The following is a 21,053-nucleotide window of genomic DNA, read 5'->3' on the forward strand; positions in this document are numbered from 1 at the left end:
CATCTTTTGGTTCTGTGGTGCTCAGGAATGTCCTTCCATGAGAGGCTCCCATGAATAGAGGTAGCTGGTGACTCTGTCCCACATGTAAGGAATGAATGAGGATTAACAATATCAGATAAAGAAGTTATGTCTTACCGTAACGTTCCGTCTGTATTGTTGATCCTCGTTCAGTCATTACGACCCTCCCTCCTTCCCCCTCCTGTGGTTTCTAGTGGATCTCACCATCCAGTTCTCTTAGGTTATTTGACCAGAGGTAGCCTCTACCTTCTTTAACTTTCAAACTCAATCTGAGGTAACAGGGAGTGGAGTTTTGTGGGTAAGAGATTAGCTCAAGAGTTTGAAGCTGACGCGAGCTTGGAAAATGGCCGGCTCGGTTCCGAGCTCAGAACTGATACCCATACGTAATGACTGAATGCGGTTCAACAATACAGATGGAACGTTATGGTAAGACATAACTTATTTTTCCTTATTAAAGAAATACTAGAGAGCTTATGTTTTAAAGAAATGTTGCCCCTGTCCTGAAATTATGCACCACACTGGAACTTTGTTAGTTGCAGTCCGTGGTTAAAGTGATCTGTTTTGGTTTGGAAACATATATTTGAAAACCTTGTCCACTCTGTGTATTCATTCCACAATTTAAGTATATTTACATAAGTATAACAATCTTGCCTGCTGAGATTGGTTTACATAATACACAAGCATTGACTAGATTAGCATGCTGCAGTTGCTTTAACTGAGTCCTTCATTTATCCACATGGCCGAATGGACTTGTTTTCAGACAAAGGCATTCCTATTATCAAATGAAAAGGAAGAGCATTTAAAAGAAGCAATGGTCTATGTATCTAAAAATCAGAACTTTATTATACTATATGAGCTGCTCTTTTTAATTTTTTTCACTCAAAGTAGAATATTATAGTTGTACATCACTTACGCATCTGCAACCTAAAGTTACATGTGGTGGAAAAGCATGCACTTAACCCTCCAAATAATGAGTATCTGATAACAGAAGTGGCTTGTTTTGCATCCATTTCATTTCTGATATACCAGAGGTTTTATGTGCTTTTTTTTTTGCAATGCAAGTAGGGATCAGCCAGCTTTCTTACTTTTATTTTGCATGTTTTTAAGGCAGTGTTATCTGTAAATGTTACTCAATATTATTAGTGCTGTACAGATTAAATCTAGGCTTTGTATACAGATAAACATATTTTAACTGGCAACAGTGTGTAGCATATGCCACCATTTTCAGTCGGTATGTGACTCTGTACATGTATAGTTAATAACGGGTGTAATTAATGACAGAGAAGAGAAGACTGCATTATAATATAGTATAGTTATAATATAGATGTTACACCAGCTTGTTGTATAACAGGCTTGTCAATCACTGGCCTGCCTTGATACCTTTTGCAAGTTTTTTGACCCCCCTGTACTTCATTTATTTCAGCTATTCATGACAATTCCTGTGTAGAAATGAGGACTTGCATGTCAAAGCAATAACACATATGTCAATTTGTGATAGTTAACTGTCTTTCCCAAAACCTCATTTTCTGTTTGACTGCAAAAATGAAGTTATAGGCTTTAGTTTGGCTACTAATACTATTACCTTCTTATCTTATTTTAAATACTAATAGAAGGAAACTTAACCTTTCACTGTTTGGGGGATGAACTGTGTCTGTGTCCGACTGTGTATTCAGGCTCAAACCCTGTACCTTGGGTACAAGATAAAAAGAGCCTAAAGTCCCTAGCTGCCACCACTTGTGAATTTGATCTGTTCCTCATAAAATCTGTGGTTTTCAGGATTTTTGTGGCAAATCACTGCAGGATTGAATTAATTAAATAATGGCAGGCGTTCGAATTTTAGACATCATATTCTTCAAAAAAGAAATGGTAACACCAAAGCTTTTATTCTAGCAATTTTCTAAGTTTATAATATCAGTATTTGCAATTTGTCCCTATTTTGGGGCTGTATTCCTCCATTATTGGCTTTGTCCAGTTTTTTTTGTGCTAAGAGTTGAGAGAGCTATGGTGAGAAGTGAGAACTGAATTTGTATTCCCCCCTTATTGTCTTTGCCCAGGTCTTTTGTGCTAAGAGGTTGAGAGCTATGGTGAGAAGTGAGAACTAAATTCACTAAATGATAGCCATTTAAGTTTCAGTCTTCCTATCTTTCAGGAAACTGCCGATATGACATAGTGGTATGTTGCTCTAACTGTAGTGCACAGGGTCCTGGGTTCAAGACTTGCCAGTGAAATGCATGGTGGTAACACAACATTTTATTCTAGCAACTTTCCAAAATTATACAAGCAATGTTTAAAATGTGTCCCTGGTTTTTGCCCCCCCCACCCCACCCCTGAAATTGAAAATAAGTGCGACAAGCTGTGCAAGATGCCTATGGCTAACACTACTGTCATTCTATTTCTAGTGTAGGTGTGAAGTAGACTTTCATGATGGAAATTTTCTGAATTGGGCAGTTTTGTCATTATTGGTTCGTGCATTTTATTTAATTGCATGCAGTACAGCCTACTGGAAAAATGTTCAGACAATAAATTTAAAATGCGCTCTAACAAGTGTGGTGGATTGTACAAGGAATATAACTTAATAAAGTCAGGAAGGCGTATCAAAGAAAAGAAAATATTTGTGTCTTGTTTTGTGTGCAAGGGGCCAATGATTTGAAAACAGCCCAAAGGTAATCTTTATCCACCACTGGCCAGATGCATTTTCTTTGGATGTGGTGTGGGTTTCAATGCTGTTTCAATGAATGTGAGTTTCAAGGGCAGAGAAGTTTTAATGCCAAGTCTGTTTTCATTGTAAGACAGTATTCCTTTGTTTAGCAGATGTCTGTTAGTGTTTATACATTGTTGTGCTGCAAAATGTAAAAATAAATTCCAAATAATCATTGTAGAAGTAAAGCAGTATGCACACAGTGTTTATGGTAAATGGGGCAAAATAGCCAGGTAATGGGACATTGGAATGGCTGCAGGGGGACTCTGGTGCCATATTGTGGTTGTCTGTTCTTCAGTTTGCATTTGAAAGTCGGTACCCCACAATTCCATTGGATTGGGTGGGGGTTACGTAATTATGTATGTAAATTAGATGTTAATTAGCGTACAGATTTGTACCTATTTTTCATGTGCCTTGTCCAGATTTTTGATGTTTCCAGGTTGAGGGGTATGCACACACATATACAGTTGTGGTAAATGGTAGGTCTTTTTTACAACTTTTGATAAGGTACAGAATTCTTGCATTTAATTAAATGAGAATCGGTCTGCTGTGGGGAAGGAGATAAACTCAAACACCACTATCGGCTGATTATCTGGGATGCCTGTGTTCTTGTGTTGCATAGGTTTCTTTGTGATGGTCACAAGGGACGACACATAATATTCTTACCTTACTGCTGAGGCTAATGACAGCTGGAGTGAGGTACAAGAATGCCATTATCTTTACAGTGTTTCTAGAAGGCTTTCTGATGTTCATGTCTGCTCTTCTTACAGCAAAAAAATCCCGCTCAGAATGTCAAGGCTTATTCTTTTAGAGTTGGGACTACTTTTGAGGTCTGCTATAAAGGAATAGATTCTAGGTCTGTTTTGAAAGCAGTTGCTTGGTCCTGTCTTCACACTTTGATCAAATGTCACAAATTGGAGTTTATTTCCAGAGCCAATGCAAGTCTTGAATGAGCGGTCTTTCACAAAGTCCTGGACTCCAGTCCTTCACTGTCCATCCTTTGGTTCTCTGCTTTGGCAGTCATCCCATATTGTAATGGCTGCAACAGTGATCTAATGAAGAACATAGTGTAATTGTGTAGTTTGCTTAACAGTAACTGCAGATGTTTGACTAGGCCACTGTTGGAAGTGTTAGCACCCTCCCTTCATCCCTCTTTTATTTCTTTTCCTGGCTGAGATGAGATATCCTCACTTTTGCTTTTGTGACCTAACCTTACTGAGAGCTTTAGGCCTTGGCTTTCCTATTTTTGGGCAAGAAAGTTTTGAGATTTGGAGCATCCGTGTACAGCTTTCTTGCAGCAACACATCCTATTGTTCTAAGAGTAGATGTATGTCACACACAGGAATGTGAAGGTTTCTTGACTGGTTAGACTTCCTTGGCAAGATTTGTCCCATGTTGTAATGGCTACTGCAGCAGTAATCTATTCAAACATGTGTTGTTATGGTAAACTACACAACTGTACTTTCCTCATGGTCTAAAGTTTCTTCAAATATGTCTCGAGCAGAAAAACTAGAACACATTGCAGGATGCCAGGTTAATATGGGCACTAATAAAATGCATTTATTTATGGTCTTAAATTGCATAGTGTCTTAGTAATTCTTGATGCTAGTTTAATAAATTTCAAGGCATGGCCCAGCATAAGTGAGTTCCTCAAATATATTCTTGTGTAATTTGTAGGTATTGTTTACTGTATATGTCCTACTTTTAAACACATTTTTTTTATCTTAAGGAGTTTTACATTGCTGATGCATCAGAAGATCAGGTGTTTGTGTGTGTTAGCCATGCATCCAATGTGACGAACTTGTACATCTCTGAAGCAGAAGGATTGCAATTTTCTCTCTCACTTGAAAACGTGTTATACTTCAACCCTAATAGAGTGGGGAGTGACACATTGGTCAGGTAAGGTACATGTGTGACTTTATTGTATTAAATTGGTTGCTATACCACTATATGTATTGACATTGTAAAATGTGGAATATTTGTTTGACTTACAAGAAGTTAAGTAACAACTGAAAGAAATTAGTGTCAAGCAAGAAACAGTAAAGCAAAGCAGAGTTGCTAAGTAAAAATATTAGAGGATGTATACTAGTGAAAGGAATGCCATCACTGACATAAAAGGAAAAAGCCATGAAAATGCATATGTTTTACAAAGGTAGTCAAAGAAGATGTAGCTGAGGGTCAGTAGCAGCTTAAGATGAGTAAAATTGGGAGGTACGAAAGACAGCAAACCATTTGTTTGAGAGAATTCTATGGGAAATTGCAAAATTTGAATGTATATTTTTTCTCAATTGGCCCATTATAGTCCTTCAACTCTTAGGCTTTTTACGTACTGGCACCTATTGGTAGGGACATCACCTAGTTCAATGCTTTCACACACAAGAATACTTTGGTTTCATATGTGTACTAACATTCAGTTTTGTAGTCAGTGACAGAATACTTATTTGATATCTAAGTAAATACTTTTGTGTTTTAATAACAGAGTGACAGTGACCTTAACTTTGGAGGCGTAATATAAGGAAGCCTGAATTTCTGTGGGTAGTATTCAGTAGCAGTCTGAGGGCTCTGACAGATTTAGCTTTTATTCTTACAGTATTACCTGTTGGTAAGCATAATCCAGTTTAATCTGTTTATTTAGGTATGTGATGTATCATATAATTTCCAAACCTTATATCTGAAGTTGTTTTTCATTTGATCATCAACTGGAGGTCCGAATCTGACATCGGATCTGACTCTGACGAATGCTGCAACTCTAGGATCCGAAAATCTGAACTCATCCTGTACCCATAATGGCCTGCTCTCCCCTCATATCTCATTTGCCAGATTATCATCAGCATCGTGATTGCGATCCTCTGAGTTCCAAGGGTTATTTGTGAGTGTGTTTTTTTTTTTTTTTGGTAAATTTTTCTTCCATTTTACTCCCTATCATAGAATTTCTTTCTAAAATTTCCCTTTCCTATCCCCTACCGTCTTCTCTCCTTAAAAAAATGTTTGTTTTCATTTTTTGGTAGCCCTCTGCTTCCTAACCTTAGTTCTCTTCCTTTATATATATATATATATATATATATATATATATATATATATATAATGTGTGTGTGTGTATGTATATGTACACACATATATATATATATATATATATATATATATATATATATATATATATATATATATATATATGCACACACACACTTGAAAACACATAATCTGTATGTAAATCATTTTTATTCATTGCTTTTTGTTTTGTACTATTAGTTTACATTGTGGTAGAAAAGCAGCCAGCTGGCTTCAAAAAGTGGTCTATGTGTGGGCGCAAAAAACCCTCTGTTGGATGCCCGCGCATGGAGTGTGTAGTGTGCTTAGGGGCCCACTCATTTGGATTCCTCCTGTGATATATGTGCTGGCTTTAACCAGCATGCCGTTATTGGAGGAATAAGCTTATTTTGAATGGCCTTTTACCATCTGCGGCTTCTTCTTCTGTCTCTCCATCTATTTCAGGGGCTCAAACCCCCTCTAAGAAGCATAAGGAGAAGAAATGGTCCCTGGACAGAGCTCCTTCTGTGTCTGGTGAACCACCTTGAAAAACTGCCAAGCCATCAGATCCAAAGGACTTTGGTCAGATTGTCTATGAGGACCCATCTCAGCTCTGGTCTCCAAGGTTCTCCCTGGAGCCGGTTACCTCAAGACCCAAACTGCCTTTATTGCAGTCTCCAAGCCCCACTGTCTGTGGCATCCTTCCTCAGGTCCTCTCGAAGCCTATCTTAAGCCGAGGTTGACAGAATGCTGATGAAGTTTCTCAAGGCACACCTTCAGCTTAGGGTTTGTCTGCTCCATCATCCACTGCATCTGTGAGCCATCAGCATTCATTTGCGCCCATCTCTCCTTCTCTGATCCGACCCCCCAGCTTTGGAGTTCTCGGGTACTAGGATCCCAAGAGTCAAGACATCGGAGCCTACAGGTTCTGTTACCTCGACTCCAGTTACCCTGAGTGACGTGGCTTCAACCGTCTCAGAGCAGGCCAACTCTCAGAGCCATAGCGTTGGCATTACGTCTGAGGGTTTGTTGTCAGCAACAATGTTTTTGGAGCTATTTCTCACTCTTGGAGCTTTGGCGCTTTATAGCTTGGATCTGACTACCCTCTCTGATCCAAGAGTGACGGGGGCTGACAAGGTTTCTCCTCCCACAGCTTCGGCTCTGGCAGATGTGCTCTTGGATCCCTGTTCACCCTCTGCATTCGAAGTGGTGGAGAGGGTACTCTCTGTGCCTAGGAGAGGCTTGACTATCCCTTCCTCAGAACTTGGTCCCTCCTTAGTAGAGTTACCCAAGTCATGAGCTTCCCATTTGGAACACTCAGAGTCTTCTGATACCTCCCCGGAGCACCTCACCAAGAAAGTCTATCTCAAACATATGTGCAAAAGGAGGCAGTTGAATCCCCCCCCCCCCGAATCCCTCATTGAGGACACTGATTGGGATGAAGGGGAAGGATCCCCAAGATCCCCACCTGAAGATGTCTCCTTTGGAGAAATCTTGGAAATTCTGCACCAGAAGGTTGGGTGGTCTGCCCAAAATCCTAACCATGAGGAATCGGTGTTCCTGGAAGCCTTTGGATCAGACCCAGCTGCATCTTGTGTCCCCCCCCCCCCCCCCCCGTGGACCCCCTTATTGATCTGATCTCTTGCAGTGCATGGAAAGAGCTGGTTACAGTAAAACACATACCAAAATGCCCAGACAAATGACATAGTGCACCATCTGATATGCCACATTGGACTAAGGTGTCCCAGTCAATGTCATAGTGGTTGTAGCAGCCACCAAGAAGGAGCTGGCCCAAGAAAGCACCTCTGTCCATCCCCCTAACAGGGAGTCCAGGGTAGTGGACAGGTTCGGTGAGCGGGTGTATGATTCAGCAACCTTCGCACTGCGAGCACTGAACTGCTTGGCACATGTGACCAGACTACAGAGAGACCTGGTCAAGGAGCTCTCTAGTACTACCCCTGGGTCCATGTCTGCAGAGGAACAGAAGACCTTTTCTTTCAGAATGACCACCGTTCTTTCTGTAGCTAAAATGTCCACAAGGCTTATCTCGCATGCAGCAGAAGGTACTTCATGGGCATTCGGTTCAGGCATTGCTATAACGTGCCACGCCTGGATGCGGCTTTGTGATTTCACTGAACCCTTCAAGGCATCATTCACCAATGCCCCATTTGAAGGGTCATCCTTGTTTGTTCCTATGGTTAGAGACACTCTCCCAGAGTGAGAAGGATGGAAGGACCTTGTTTGCAGTCAGAATCCATTTTGCCACCCATCAACGGTCCTTCTCCAGGAACCAGCGTGGTGGTAAAAAGTTGTGTTTCTGAAAATCTAAAGTTCTTTTTCAGGAATCACAGGAAGACTTTTCCTCCAGAGGTAGAGCGGTATATGGTCCTAATGGCAGCCACTGCCTTTGTGGCAGAGGGCTGTCCAGTGAACCAGGGGTCTCGAGATATCTTCTTGGACAGGCCCAATCAGCAATCCTGAAGGGTTGCTCATCTCTGGAGGCAGTCAGGGGTCATTTATCTCTACACCCAACAGCCTGGGAAGCCATCACAAGCAACCATTTGCTGTTAAGCATCATATCCAGAGGTTATGTCTTACCCTTTTTCCAGAATCCCACTCCAAGAGCCTCCCTTATATTCCACCCAGAGGGAAGCTGGAGCATTAGAAATTTCAAAGCTGCTCACAAAAAGAGCCATCCATACCGTCCCCCAAGACTAGCTCAAATTAAGCATCTATTCCAGATTCTTTTTAGTGCCCAAGAAAGTGGGAGACCTTACCGTTTTTGGATCTTGCAATCCTGAACAAATCAGTTGCCTATTCAAAGTTCAGAATGGTCACAATTCAGTCCATTCTGCCCTTCCTGCAGAAGGTCGACTGGATGTGCTTTGTTAGACCTTCAGGATGCATATTATCACATCACAATGAACAGGTCCTTCAGAAGGTTTCTCTGTTTGACTGGTAGCCAATCATTACCAGTTCAGAGTTCACCCTTTGGTCTCGCCACAGCCCCCAGAGTTTTCACCAAATGCATGGTAGTAGTGGCAGCCTACCTGAGACTGCAGTGATTCTGTGTGTCTCCCTGTCTGGATGATCCTCACTGCTTCCAGCAGGCATTGACTCCTCCAGGCCCAGAGACTACCTCTTTCAACTAACCTCAACCTTGGGCATCTCCATCAGTCTAAAGAAATCATATCTCCAACCGATCCAGGTGATAGATTTCACCCATCTGGACACAACACATTGCTTAGCTCTTCTCCCTCCAGACAAGGTCTTCACTCTCAGACTCCATGTCAAACAAATTCTAGACATCCCTTCGCCTCCAGCATGTCTTGTTTTAAGTGCATTGGGCCCCATAGCTGCCACCATAACTCTTGTTCCCACAGCTCATCTCCGTATGAGAATAATTCAGTGGACACTAGTCATCCAGTGGTCTCTTCTTTGTTATCCTCTAAATCATCCAGTCAGACTATCTCGAATGTGCAAGGAATTTCTTCTCTGTTGGCTTCAATTGCATGTTCTTGAGCAAGATCATACCTTTGTCCTTCCTCCCCCAAAGGCCACGATGACCACAGATGCTTCTCAGCTCAGGTTGGGGAGGGACATTACCTGAGTCAGACAGCCCCCAAGGCACGTGGTCCCCATTAGAGACCCATTTGCATATAAACGTTCTGGAGGTGGGAGTAGTGCTCCTAGCCCTTCAAACCTCCCTTCCCACAGAGCCCATTACAATTCAGACGGACATCAGTTGTTTGGTACATCAACAAGCAGGGAGGAACCAAGTCTTACCCCTTATGTCGAGAGGCCATGAGTTTGTGGCAATGGGTGATCACTTCCAACTACTTTCTAGTGGCAATGCACATTCCGGGGAAGTCAGAAATTGTAGTGAACAGGCTCAGCAGGACCATTCTGATGCCTCACGAGTGGTCTGTGAAACCATTCAATGGTAACATGATCTTCCAGAAATTGGATAAACCTTGCTGCGATCTCTTTGCATCTCCTTCCAACACCAAATGCAGTGAGTTTTTTGCCATGATTACTCCTCAGGGACAGTCACTGAGGGATGCTCTAGTCCATGCTTGCCCCCCCGGTCTGCTTTATTCTTGCCTTCCTCCTCTTCTCATTACCAAATTCCTCCAGAAAGCTCAGAGGTTGAAATGCAGAGTAATCCTCATTGCACCCTTTTGGCCTTGGCAACTTTGATTTCCCTTCCTTTGGTTTCAACTGATTTGTCCACCATGGACTCTGTCTCCCATTCCAGACCTTCTGTCCCATCCTTTAGGATGTTCTCACCCAGATTTATCCAACCTAAAATTGACCCCTTGGTTGCTCCAATTCCACTGATAACTAGAAATCCCGGGCTGTCTTCCCCAGTTAGAAGAATTTTGGTTGCCGTCCATGAAGCTTCTACCAGGAAAATACATAACAACAAGTGGAGGAGGTTTTCCATTTGGGCTCATCAGAATCAGCTGGATTCTTTTATGGCTGCCATTCCTGCTGTTTTAGACTTTCTAGCATCTATTTTCATAAAAGAACTAGTTTTTCTACTGTGAAAGTGCAATTGGCAGCCATTTCTAATTTTTACATTGGGGAAAATTCTTCACCTATTGCCTCATCTAAGTTGTGCAAGACCTTTCTTAAGGACACTTTTCTTTGACCGGCTATCAAGGATCCCTCTCCTCCGTGGGATCTCACTATGGTTTCACAAGCATTGGTTGTGCTTCTTTTTTAACTGGCAGCTAAAGCTGATTGGAAGTCCTTGTCATGGAAGACTGCCTTCTTAGTAGCTATCACTTCAGCAAAGAGTGTCTGAACTGCAAACTTTATCTATTAAGCCACCTTATTTGATCTTGCACAAGGACAGAGTGACTTTGCGTACCAATCCTTCTTTCCTATCCAAGGTTGCATCTGACGCTGACTTCAATCAGGTCATCAGTCTCCCAGTTTTCTTCCTCAGTTTTCAGAACAAAGGGCAATACAAACACCATATGCTAGATGTATATAAACAATTATGGTTTTTTGGATAAAACTAAGCATTTCAGGAAGTCTGACCAGCTCTTTGTATCCTTCTCAAAAGCTAATTTGGGGAACCTATTTCCAACGTGACTGTGGCTAATTGGCTTACAAGCTGCATTTCACTTGTTTATTCCATTAAAGGAATATCCTTACCTGTACCGATCAAAGCTCATTCTACCAGGTCTGTGTCCACTTATTTATTTATTTATTTATTTGAAGTTTGTTTACCAGGATAGTCCATTGGGCTTCAAGGAGCCCGTTTTCAATGAGTCCTGGGGAGAAAAGCTCCAGAAGTACATAGACACTTCTGTTGCCTTTTGGTCTAGAATTCCTATTGATGTCTGCTCTGAGGCTACTTGGTCTAATTTACATACCTTTATATCTCTTTATAAAATGGACATTATTTCCAGGAGCAGGGCCTCCTTTGGTTCTGCTATGCTCTGGAATATCTTTTCATGAGGGCCTCCCGAGAGTTCTGTACCTGGGAACTCTGTTCCACAGGGTGAAGATCAAATGAAAAACAATTTCAGGTAAAGAAGTTATGCACTTACAGTAAAGTTCCATCTGAGTTGTTGTTTTTTCATTTGTCTTCAACCTTTCCTTCCTCCATCCCCCTTCCAAATTTAAGACCTGACAGATATGGATATCCCTTTACCTGTTTGAGCTCCTGAAGTGCTCTTTTTCTCTACAGTTCAAGGGCATATATTTAAAACCTTTTGTTGTAAATACTACATATATTGTGAGCAGCAAAGTCAATTTGAGAGGATGAGGGGAGAGCAGGGTATTATGGATAGGGGAGGAGCTCAGATTTTCAGATCCTAGAGCTGTAATATTTGGCCAAGTCGGATCCGAACCCCCACAGGTTGAAGACAAATGAAAAACCAACAACTCCGATAGAATGTTATGGTAAGTACATAACTTCTTTATACAGTTTTCTGACCCCGTGTAGTATTACTGTGTGTGCCTCTGGTTTGTCTTTCAGCACAAATATAGGCAGACAGAAACACAAGTGAAGACGTTTTTGTAGTGTACTGGCATGGTTTTGATCATGTTTGTACATGATGGTGTGGCAGTGCAACTTACAGTCATGACATTCTAGTTCCTGTCAGTATAAACCTGTCGTGTATGCAGGAGGTAGCATCTGATGCCAGGTGTTTTCCTTTCTGAGGTTGGTATTATGACATAAAGAGCTGGCATTGAGGGTAGTTGACCTCTGCATAATTCCAGCTTTCCTCACCCTTTCTATAAATACCCAAGTGTCCATGTTACCTTGGAGGCCATATAGAGCTTTTTATTTAATGTACATGTTAACCATACCATACGTGAAATGTATGCATTACATTTAATGCATACATCATCACACTACAGCCTGATGTCCATCTTTTTAGCCATACAGCAGTCTTTTTCCTCAACAATGATCTTACCTCAACCAGTGCAGTTTTCAAGTCAGCTGCATTTATGAGACTAAGCCAGAAGTTCGGTAAATCATGTGTGCTTGTACTTGTCTGTTGGTTTCAGTTGTAATCCATTTATAAAACTGAATCAGGTTTGTCTGACTGCTCATCTTGGTCATGATTCCACATTGCTTGCAGTCCCTACGATTGTTCATCTATGTCAATCCCTGCTTTATTTCTGCTGCAAGCCTAAAAAAGTCCTTTGTTACCATACCTGTATCTTCTCTCAGCACTTTTTCAGCTTGTTTCTTTGCTGTCCTCACCATTTTTGTTCTGTTGGCCACTTGGATTCTGCCTGTTGCATTTATCCATCCTTTCCTCTGTCTTGTAAAACGTATATTTTGCCATAATCGTGAGCCTCGTATTTCTGAGTTGCCTCAATTGCCTTTTCCTTATTCTACTTATACCTCATGTACATATTGAATACTCCCTTCCTCACCCATTTTCATAACTTGTTTACTCTTCCACTCATTATGTCTGTCCATCATTTACCCTGTCCCCATCACTCTATAAACCCCTCCTGATATCCTACAGAGTAATTTTTTTGTATTCTTAGCTTTCCAAGCCACATTCTAAAATACACAGTTGCACGATCACTTTTGACTAAATAGTGCTTTCACATTTATATCTATCACTTTCACTGCCATGACCAGAATTCTGCCTTTTCTGGTATAGTCCTGCACAAGGTAGCTCAGTCCCTCAGGGTACAAGACCTCATTCTGCTCCTTCCACTTCTCTGCCTTGGGTCTTGGAATCTCTCAGTGTGCTTCTTGCAGGTGTTTATCTCCCATTAGTATTACCCTCTTCATACTCCACTCCTTTAATTCTAGTCTGTCATTCTCTTCCTTTGATTCTGGAATATAACACTGTATTGATCTACTAAATTTCTATCACTCCTTCATTCATTGCCAGAGCACTTAATGCGAGTTCTGATCCTGTACTCTCCCTGAACCATTTTTAGTTTCGTACTTCCTTCTGCATGTCCTGGCACATGATGCTTGCCTTTATGCAGAAAACTACTCCACCTCCGTCTCTTCCTTCTCTGTCCTTCCTGAGCAACCCATGCCCAGACACTTGTGTGACCCACCCCTTTTGTGACTGGGCCGTGTTTCTGTGATGCCATCAATTTCCAGACGCTACTCCTGCATCACAGTTTCCAGTGACTCCATCCTACAATCGTGACTTTTTGTTGCAGTGTTGTACTGCCTAGTCACATTCAGTGTTACCATAGCTTCTTTTCATACATTCTACTTTTGTTTTTACTTTTTTTATTGCCTAAGTAGTTATACCCTCTTCTGCTTCTCTGTCATCATCTCCCCGTTCCTTCTTAGTTTTAAAGTACAGTAATTGAGATATCTTTGTAACCTATCACTGTGCATTTTTGGCTAGGCAAATGATTAGTCCCTTGATTTACATTTGATCTGTTTGCCAGGCCTTTTCCCTTACTCTTACCAGTCTCAAGACTTTATCCTTTGTGCACAGCTGCAGCCATTCAAAATACACCAGAGCGATTTCTTTCCTCAAAACTCTAGCTGCCTATACAGTAGCAGCTGTGAATTGACTGCCTGCAACTTCCCCCTCCTTGTACCAATCACTTTATTGGCCTTGCTTGCTGTTAGCTCAGAGGAGTCTAAATCTAACATATAATGTATCTGGCCCTGTTCTTTGATATCACCTCCTTCACATATTAGTGTTTTATGCTCTATAAGAGGTTTTTTTTTTCAGACCTTGTCTCCTTTCTTAGTTGCCAAGGCTTTTTAATCCCCTTTTTTTATGACTGGATCTCTGACCTTTAAAATCCTCTCCTCTTCTCCTATACCAGATATGACTCCTTTTGTCTGTACCTTTTCCTCTTCCACTTTGAAGTTTCCATGTGCTACATGTGATCCCTTTTCCTTCCCTTGTCTTTTGTACTCTTCCTTTGTCTTCAGCAGCCACACACCTTTTCTGCAGCCAAGTAATCCAACTTCCTATCAACAGTTGTTGCCTCCTGCTAAGCAAAGTAATTGGATAACCACAATAATTTGCTTTTAAATTTTGTTCAAAATCAAGATTTTTTTTGTTAATGTGTGATGGCAAATTTTACTAACGTTCTTTAAGAAGATGGCTTTTATAATGAAAGAACAAGTCTATTTCTTGACCAAGAGAACTGAACAGAACCCCCTATACCAGGTGTGAACAACCAGATGTCTCCATGATTGAGGATGATGCTTAACTCCTCCACCACCACCACTTGAAACAAAAAACATAGGCGCCTCCTCAGCTCAGACTACACCATTCCAGCAGTTGTCCTGCAAAAATTAATGCTATTTATTGACCAAGCAGACTGTGCAGAAACCCACTCTACCAGCTGTGAAAAACAAATGCCTCCAACATAGATCAAAGAGGTTGGTGCTGAACCCCCACCACCACCACCTGTGACAAAAAACGTAATCACCTCCTCAAATCAGACTACCCAGTCCAGTAATTATCTTGCAAAAGTTAATGTATGCTACTTTTATTACTATTTTTCACTGCTTAGCAAGCTTTTTATTGTTTCCACTGATGTCCTTCAAGGATGCATCTGCAGTCCTTACAAATGGGTTGTCCTGTCGTCAGGCAGCCCTTCGGTCGGCCGGATTCCAAAGTCTGGGTCTGGCTTTGGCTGGTGTCGCACTTCACCCGACGTCATTGCGGCAGTTCTTCGGGTATAAAGGCATCAGCCGACGCCATTTTCCTCAGTCTTTCTTGCCGCGTGGCGCCCGAAGCAGAAGCTGTTCGCAAGTGCCGGACGGTCAGATCCAGAGATTACTACTACCGAATACTACTTCGAAGACGTCTATAAAGCTAAGTACCCCGTTGGGAGAAAGTTAATAACTGTTTATCTTGTGGGAAACAAATACCTCATAAAGATTTCCACTCCTATTGCATACATTGTTTAGGCCCAGACCACGACGTAGCAGCTTGTCTAGCCTGTGCTTCTTTTAACCGACGGACGCTTAGACGTCGCTCGGACTTTGCTGAACAGATTTTCGGCTCCGATTTTGCCTACATTATGCCGTCGGATCCTCCGACTACGCAAATAACCAAAAAGCGCAAAGAAAAGGACCGACACTCGCGGTCCGTGGTTTCGGCTGAAACCGCGGTTAAGCAAACCACGAGTGTCTCAGTTTCGGCCGAAACCGAGCAAGCGGTTCTTTCTTCAGCCGATAACTTGCCTTCTACCGAGGCCTCTTCTATCCTGGTAGAAACGGCTTCTGAAATCCAACCTTCTGTTGCGATTTCACAGGATTTATCAGACACCATTCCCCTAGATATTTCTACCCCTGCACGTGGAGCTGCTAGGCCTCCTCCAGCTATGTCTATTAAGGCCTTTGCCAGGGCTAAAGCAGCCAAAGCTTCAAAACCTGTGCCTGCCAATCCCCCCCTCACAGGCCCAGCACCAGCTCCCATATGCTTTCTTTGGCAGAGGATCTCATCTCTTTAATTCGGGGATCCCAGCCTCATCCAGACAGGGCCTCTCTCCCTCCCCCAGAAAAGAGGCCTAGAGCACAGCCCCCTGAGCCAGTAGCCACAGATGATTCCTCTGATGACTCAGATCATACAGACCCTCCTGAGGCTTCTTATTCTCCTTACGAAGACTCTGATGCTGAGGAGTCCATCCCTTCAGCCTCCCCTCCTGAGGAATTTTCCTTTGGGGAAACCTTACATGCTATAAGGGAACAATTCCAGTGGCAGGGCCAAGATTTCTCAGACTCTAGAAAAAGGCTTAGGACCTTTCTACACTTGCCACAGCATAGGCCCTTAGCTATACCTCCAGTTCTATCTGTTGTTGATGATGCATTTAATGATGCTTGCACTGCTCCTGATACTTTACCTCCGGCCCCTGCTAAGCCCGATAGGTACTACAGGGTCCCGGACACTCATCACCACTTATATAAGGCTCCTTTTGCAGATCCAGAGACTATCTCCCAGGGCCCAAAAGCTGTAGCAGCTACTTCTTCTAAAACCCCCTCCCCTCTGAAAGGGATTCAAGGTCCTTAGAGAGATGGGGTAAAAAAGTTTACAACTCTGCTACTTTGTCAGCTAGAGCTTTGAACTGCCAATTTCATATGATTCAATATCAAGAGTTTATGCTTGACCAGTTGACTAAAAAGCTGTCCTCTGAAGAATCTTTAGATAAAAAGTATATTCTAGAAATGTTACATAACATACAGCAAGTTAGTAACCATTCTTTAAAATGTGGCTATGATGCACTGGAGGCTTCCTTTAGATCAGCCATGACTGGCACAGTTATCAGGAGACATGCATGGTTGAAAGAACAGGTTTTACCAGACCATGTCATATCTAAGCTTTTGGATGCACCTATGGACAAGGTCAATTTATTTGGTGCACCCGCACAGCAGGTACTAAAAAAGATGGAAGAGAAAGCAAAATCTGTGCAAACAGTCAAAGATTTCTTACAAGTTCAACCTCCAAGGTTTAGCAGGAACTGGCCCTCCAAAATTGGTCCTTTCCGGACTCCTCTAAGACACAAAGAGGCAGGAATAGGCGCTCTAGAGGCAGAAACCAATCCAGGGGTGCCTACAGGGGTCGCCAGTGGCAGGGTAACAACCAACGAGGCACCGATACAGCCACCACCACTACAACAACTCAATCACAGTGGCTTGGCGGTGGCACCGCCTACCAGGGAACAACTAGAAGCACCCTTAGGCGGAAAGCTATCATTATTTTCAAAAAACTGGCACTGCATTACAAGAGAAAAATGGATTTTGCAGACTATAGACAAAGGTTACAGGTTCCATTTCCATACACTACCAGTAAAGAGAGGAATGCCAAACCTACCACCTTCTCAAAGGACAGAAGCTCTAAAACAAATATCTCAATTATTAAGAATGAGAGCTGTAGAAAAGGTACCATTTTCGGAGCAAGGGAAGGGATTTTACTCCAGGCTCTTCCTGGTACCAAGAAAGGAAAACAAATGGGAGGCCTATTCTAGACCTGTCCGCTTTAAACACATTCCTCATTGTTCCAAAATTCAAAATGCTGACCCTACAGCAGCTTCTTCCCATGCTGGGCAAGGAGTCTTGGCTGGTAACTCTAGATCTCAAGGAGGCATACCTGCACATCCCCATAAGACCAATTTGCAGAAGATACCTCAGATTTCTTGCAGGATCAGAGCATTATCAATTCTCAGCATTGCCCTTTGGCTTATCTACTGCGCCCAGAGTGTTCACGAAATGCCTGGCATCAGTAATCGCTCATTGCAGACTTCAGGAATTCAAATCTATCCCTACCTGGACGACTGCCTGATACAAGCGGACAACAAAACAAACTAACAGGAGACTTACAAAGAGTCATCTACCTGCTGCAAGCCCTGGGATATACAGTCAATACAAAAAAGTCAAGACTGATTCCATCCCAAAGAATAACCTTTCTGGGTGCAGAATTGGACACATCAAAACAAATGGCATTTCTAACCACAGAAAAGAAAGAGCAACTTCCTCTCTACTTCTTGGCATTAACAAAGCAGAACCATCTAACTGCAAGAAAAGTGCTACAAGCTCTAGGCTTCATGGCATCCTGCATAATACTGGTCCCTCATGCCAGGCTGCATATGAGAAAGCTACAGTGGTACCTAAAGAATTTGTGGTCGCAGCACAAGCACAGCCTAGAAACAAAAATTCCAATGATCCCATGCCTGAAACAAGAGTTCTTATGGTGGGCTCGGGCCTGTCAATCAAACACAGGACTGCCCTTCTGCAAAAGTCAACCAAGACAAACCATCACGACAGATGCCTCAGACCTCGGTTGGGGGGGCACACATGATGGGCAAGTGCATTCAAGGCCTATGGACTCAAGACCAGCTGCATCTGCACATAAATCTAAAAGAAATGATGGCAGTAAAATTGGCAATCCAGGCATTCAGCCCTATTCTCCAAGAAGGCCAGTTGATGATAAGGACAGACAACACCACGGTTATGTGGTACATCAACAAACAGGGAGGCACACACTCATACCCTCTATGCCGGTTGGCACTGGACCTATGGGATGTGGCTCTGAGCTACAACATTCAGTTACAGTCAATTTATGTACCAGGAAAGGAAAACATTCTAGCAGACATATTAAGCAGAACTACAACAGATGCCCACGAATGGATGCTGCATCCGGACATCTTCAAAACCATCACAAGAGAATGGGGATTACCACAAATAGACTTGTTTGCATCCCCACTCAATCACCAGTTGAAGAAATTCTGCACAAGGACTTACCACCCACTTGCTTGGAAGGTGGACTCTCTATCCTTCAGTTGGAAAAACCTGACAGCATCCGCATTCGCACCACTTCCTCTGATGGACAAGGTGCTTCTCAAGATCAGAGGAACGTCCGAGGATCATTCTGATAGCCCCAGACTGGCCAAGACAACATTGGTATCCACTGCTGAGGAGCATGTCTCGGGAACAAATATGGACACTGCCCCTGATCCCATTACTGCTGACACAGAACAACTACAACATCCTGCATCCAAACCTAAAAACTCTGCAGCTAACTGCCTGGAACATTACATAACAGCAATTAACCCAAATTTATCCCAAAGGGTTAAAGACATAATCCTGGAGGCTCGTAGACCCTCAACAAGAAAGAATTATGCAGCAAAATGGAAAAGATATCTCATCTGGAGTACTGCAAAGGGCCAAGATGTGACACTGGTGAACATAGCCAACATCCTGGAGTACTTGGCGAGCTTTTCATACAGGCCTGTCCTATTCCTCCATCAAGATACATGCATCAGCTATTTCAGCAGAATACAGCTTGGATCCTCCTGTCTTCTCGCATCCTCTGCTCAGACAGTTTCTGAGAGGAATTAAATTGTAAAACCTCCCAGGAAACCTCCATTGCCAGCATGGGACTTGAACTTTGTGCTAGAAAAACTGACTCTACCTCCTTTCGAACCAGCAGCTACATCAGAATTGCAATACTTATCCTGGAAGACTGCTTTCCTGCTGGCAATAACTTCAGCAAGAAGGGTCTCTGAACTACAGGCATTAATGGCAGTACAACCCTTCCTGATCTTCCATCAAGATAGAGTGTCCTTAAGAACAAATCCTACATTTATGCCTAAGGTGGTATCCAGAGTCTCTTTAAATCAGGCTATCCACCTTCCAACATTCTTCCCCAATCCACAGAACAGGGGAGAAAAGCTCTTGCATACCTTGGATGTACACAGACAATTACGCTACTACCTGGACAGGACAAAAAACAATAGAAAAACTGACCAGCTTCTGGTAGCATATGCAACAGGAAAGGAAGGAAAACCAATTTCTAAACAGACAGTCTCCAAATGGATAGGAAATTGCATTAGATTTTGTTACTCCTACCATGGAAAGAAAACTCCAGAGAACATCAGGCCTCACTCCACAAGGGCTACAGCCACTACCACAGCTTTCTTACGAGGAGTGGCTACCAAGGACATTATAGAGGCTGCTACTTGGACCTCCGTGCATACATTTGCCAAGCATTATAATTTACCTCTATACTCTAGATCCCGTGCTGGCTTTGCCACTGCTGTTTTGCAAGGGATACTAACTACACCATAATCTACTCTCATTTCCTCCTCCCTAGTCTAGCTATGGTATTCTACCCATTTGTAAGGACTGCAGATGCATCCTTGAAGGACATAGTACAGTTTTGTACCTACCATAAATGTAGATGTCCGAGAGGAATGCATCTGCAGTCAGGATTACCCACCCTCCTTCCCCTCTGAGGTACTCCTAGGGTACTTACCAATCTTCAGCTAGCTTGGGGGGGATCTATTATGGTGTATTTGTTTGTATATATGTACATACATGCTTATTTTGTGTGTTTGCTCTCTACTATTTGGAATATTTGGCATTTATCCAAATTTAGCCATCCAAGAGGGCACCTGGCATCTGGGGCAAGAAAGACTGAGGAAAATGGCGTCGGCTGATGCCTTTATACCCGAAGAACTGCCGCAATGACGTCGGGTGAAGTGCGACACCAGCCGAAGCCAGACCCAGACTTTGGAATCCGGCCGACCGAAGGGCTGCCTGACGACAGGACAACCCATTTGTAAGGACTGCAGATGCATTCCTCTCAGGCATCTACATTTATGGTAGGTACAAAACTGTACTTTTTAAGTATTAACTGGTTTTTTTCACTGTTTTAAAGCTGTCTGTTTTGCATGCTGGTTTTCCCACCAGACAATAATTAACTAACTGACCTGCTAACTGTTTAAATCATTCTTTAGAGCATCCTGGCTGATTTTCCTGCTGTTTTTAAATATTTGGTCAGTGTCTCCCTGCTATTTTTCTGCTGTGTTAAACATTATGTAGTGTTTCTTGCTGAAACTAGGGTAGCTAGTAGATGTAGCATAGTCCAGATCCAGGCCTGCTACTTCTGGAACTGTTTGTAGTGGTCTGTTTGTTCTGGCATGTTTTCCATGCCATCTTGGATTGGAAGGGGCCTGTCTGCATGTTTGTGAGAGAATTGTGTTAATTGGGACCTAACTGGTAAAGGGAGGCAAGTCTAAGGGTTGGAATAAGCATCCTAATGGGTCCTTTTGAATTTTAAGAGTTTTATTTTTCATGTTTTAGATTCTGGTATTTAGACCCTGCATCTGAGCAGGTTTCTTGTTGTTTGCACATCGCGCAGAACTGTGCACTGCCGCGCAATTGTTCACCAAAACCAGGCAGTTAAATTCAACAAATTTTCCCATAAAACCCAGGTAGAAATATCCATTCGCCGAGCTCCTCCATGAAGAAGCCATCCATAGTGACAACAGTCTTTAACCTAGCAGTATGGACAGTTGGACTACCCTTGTTTCTCCTGCCATCCTTGTTGAT

At 42.6% G+C, this 21,053-nt stretch overlaps 1 protein-coding gene across 1 annotated transcript in view; it reads left to right on the top strand.

Moving 5' to 3' along the window:
- The window catches only part of SORL1 (sortilin related receptor 1), a 5,131,225-nt gene that overhangs the window by 866,907 nt on the left and 4,243,265 nt on the right, over positions 1–21,053 (top strand). The window contains exon 8 of the mRNA XM_044081038.1: positions 4,446–4,615. Coding sequence (XP_043936973.1) covers positions 4,446–4,615 — 170 coding nt within the window. The remainder of the gene's footprint in view (positions 1–4,445; positions 4,616–21,053) is intronic.

The sequence above is a fragment of the Protopterus annectens genome, chromosome 8.part0 (assembly GCF_019279795.1).
Source record: "Protopterus annectens isolate FY-2018-M chromosome 8.part0, PAN1.0, whole genome shotgun sequence".
Taxonomy (NCBI): domain Eukaryota; kingdom Metazoa; phylum Chordata; order Ceratodontiformes; family Protopteridae; genus Protopterus; species Protopterus annectens.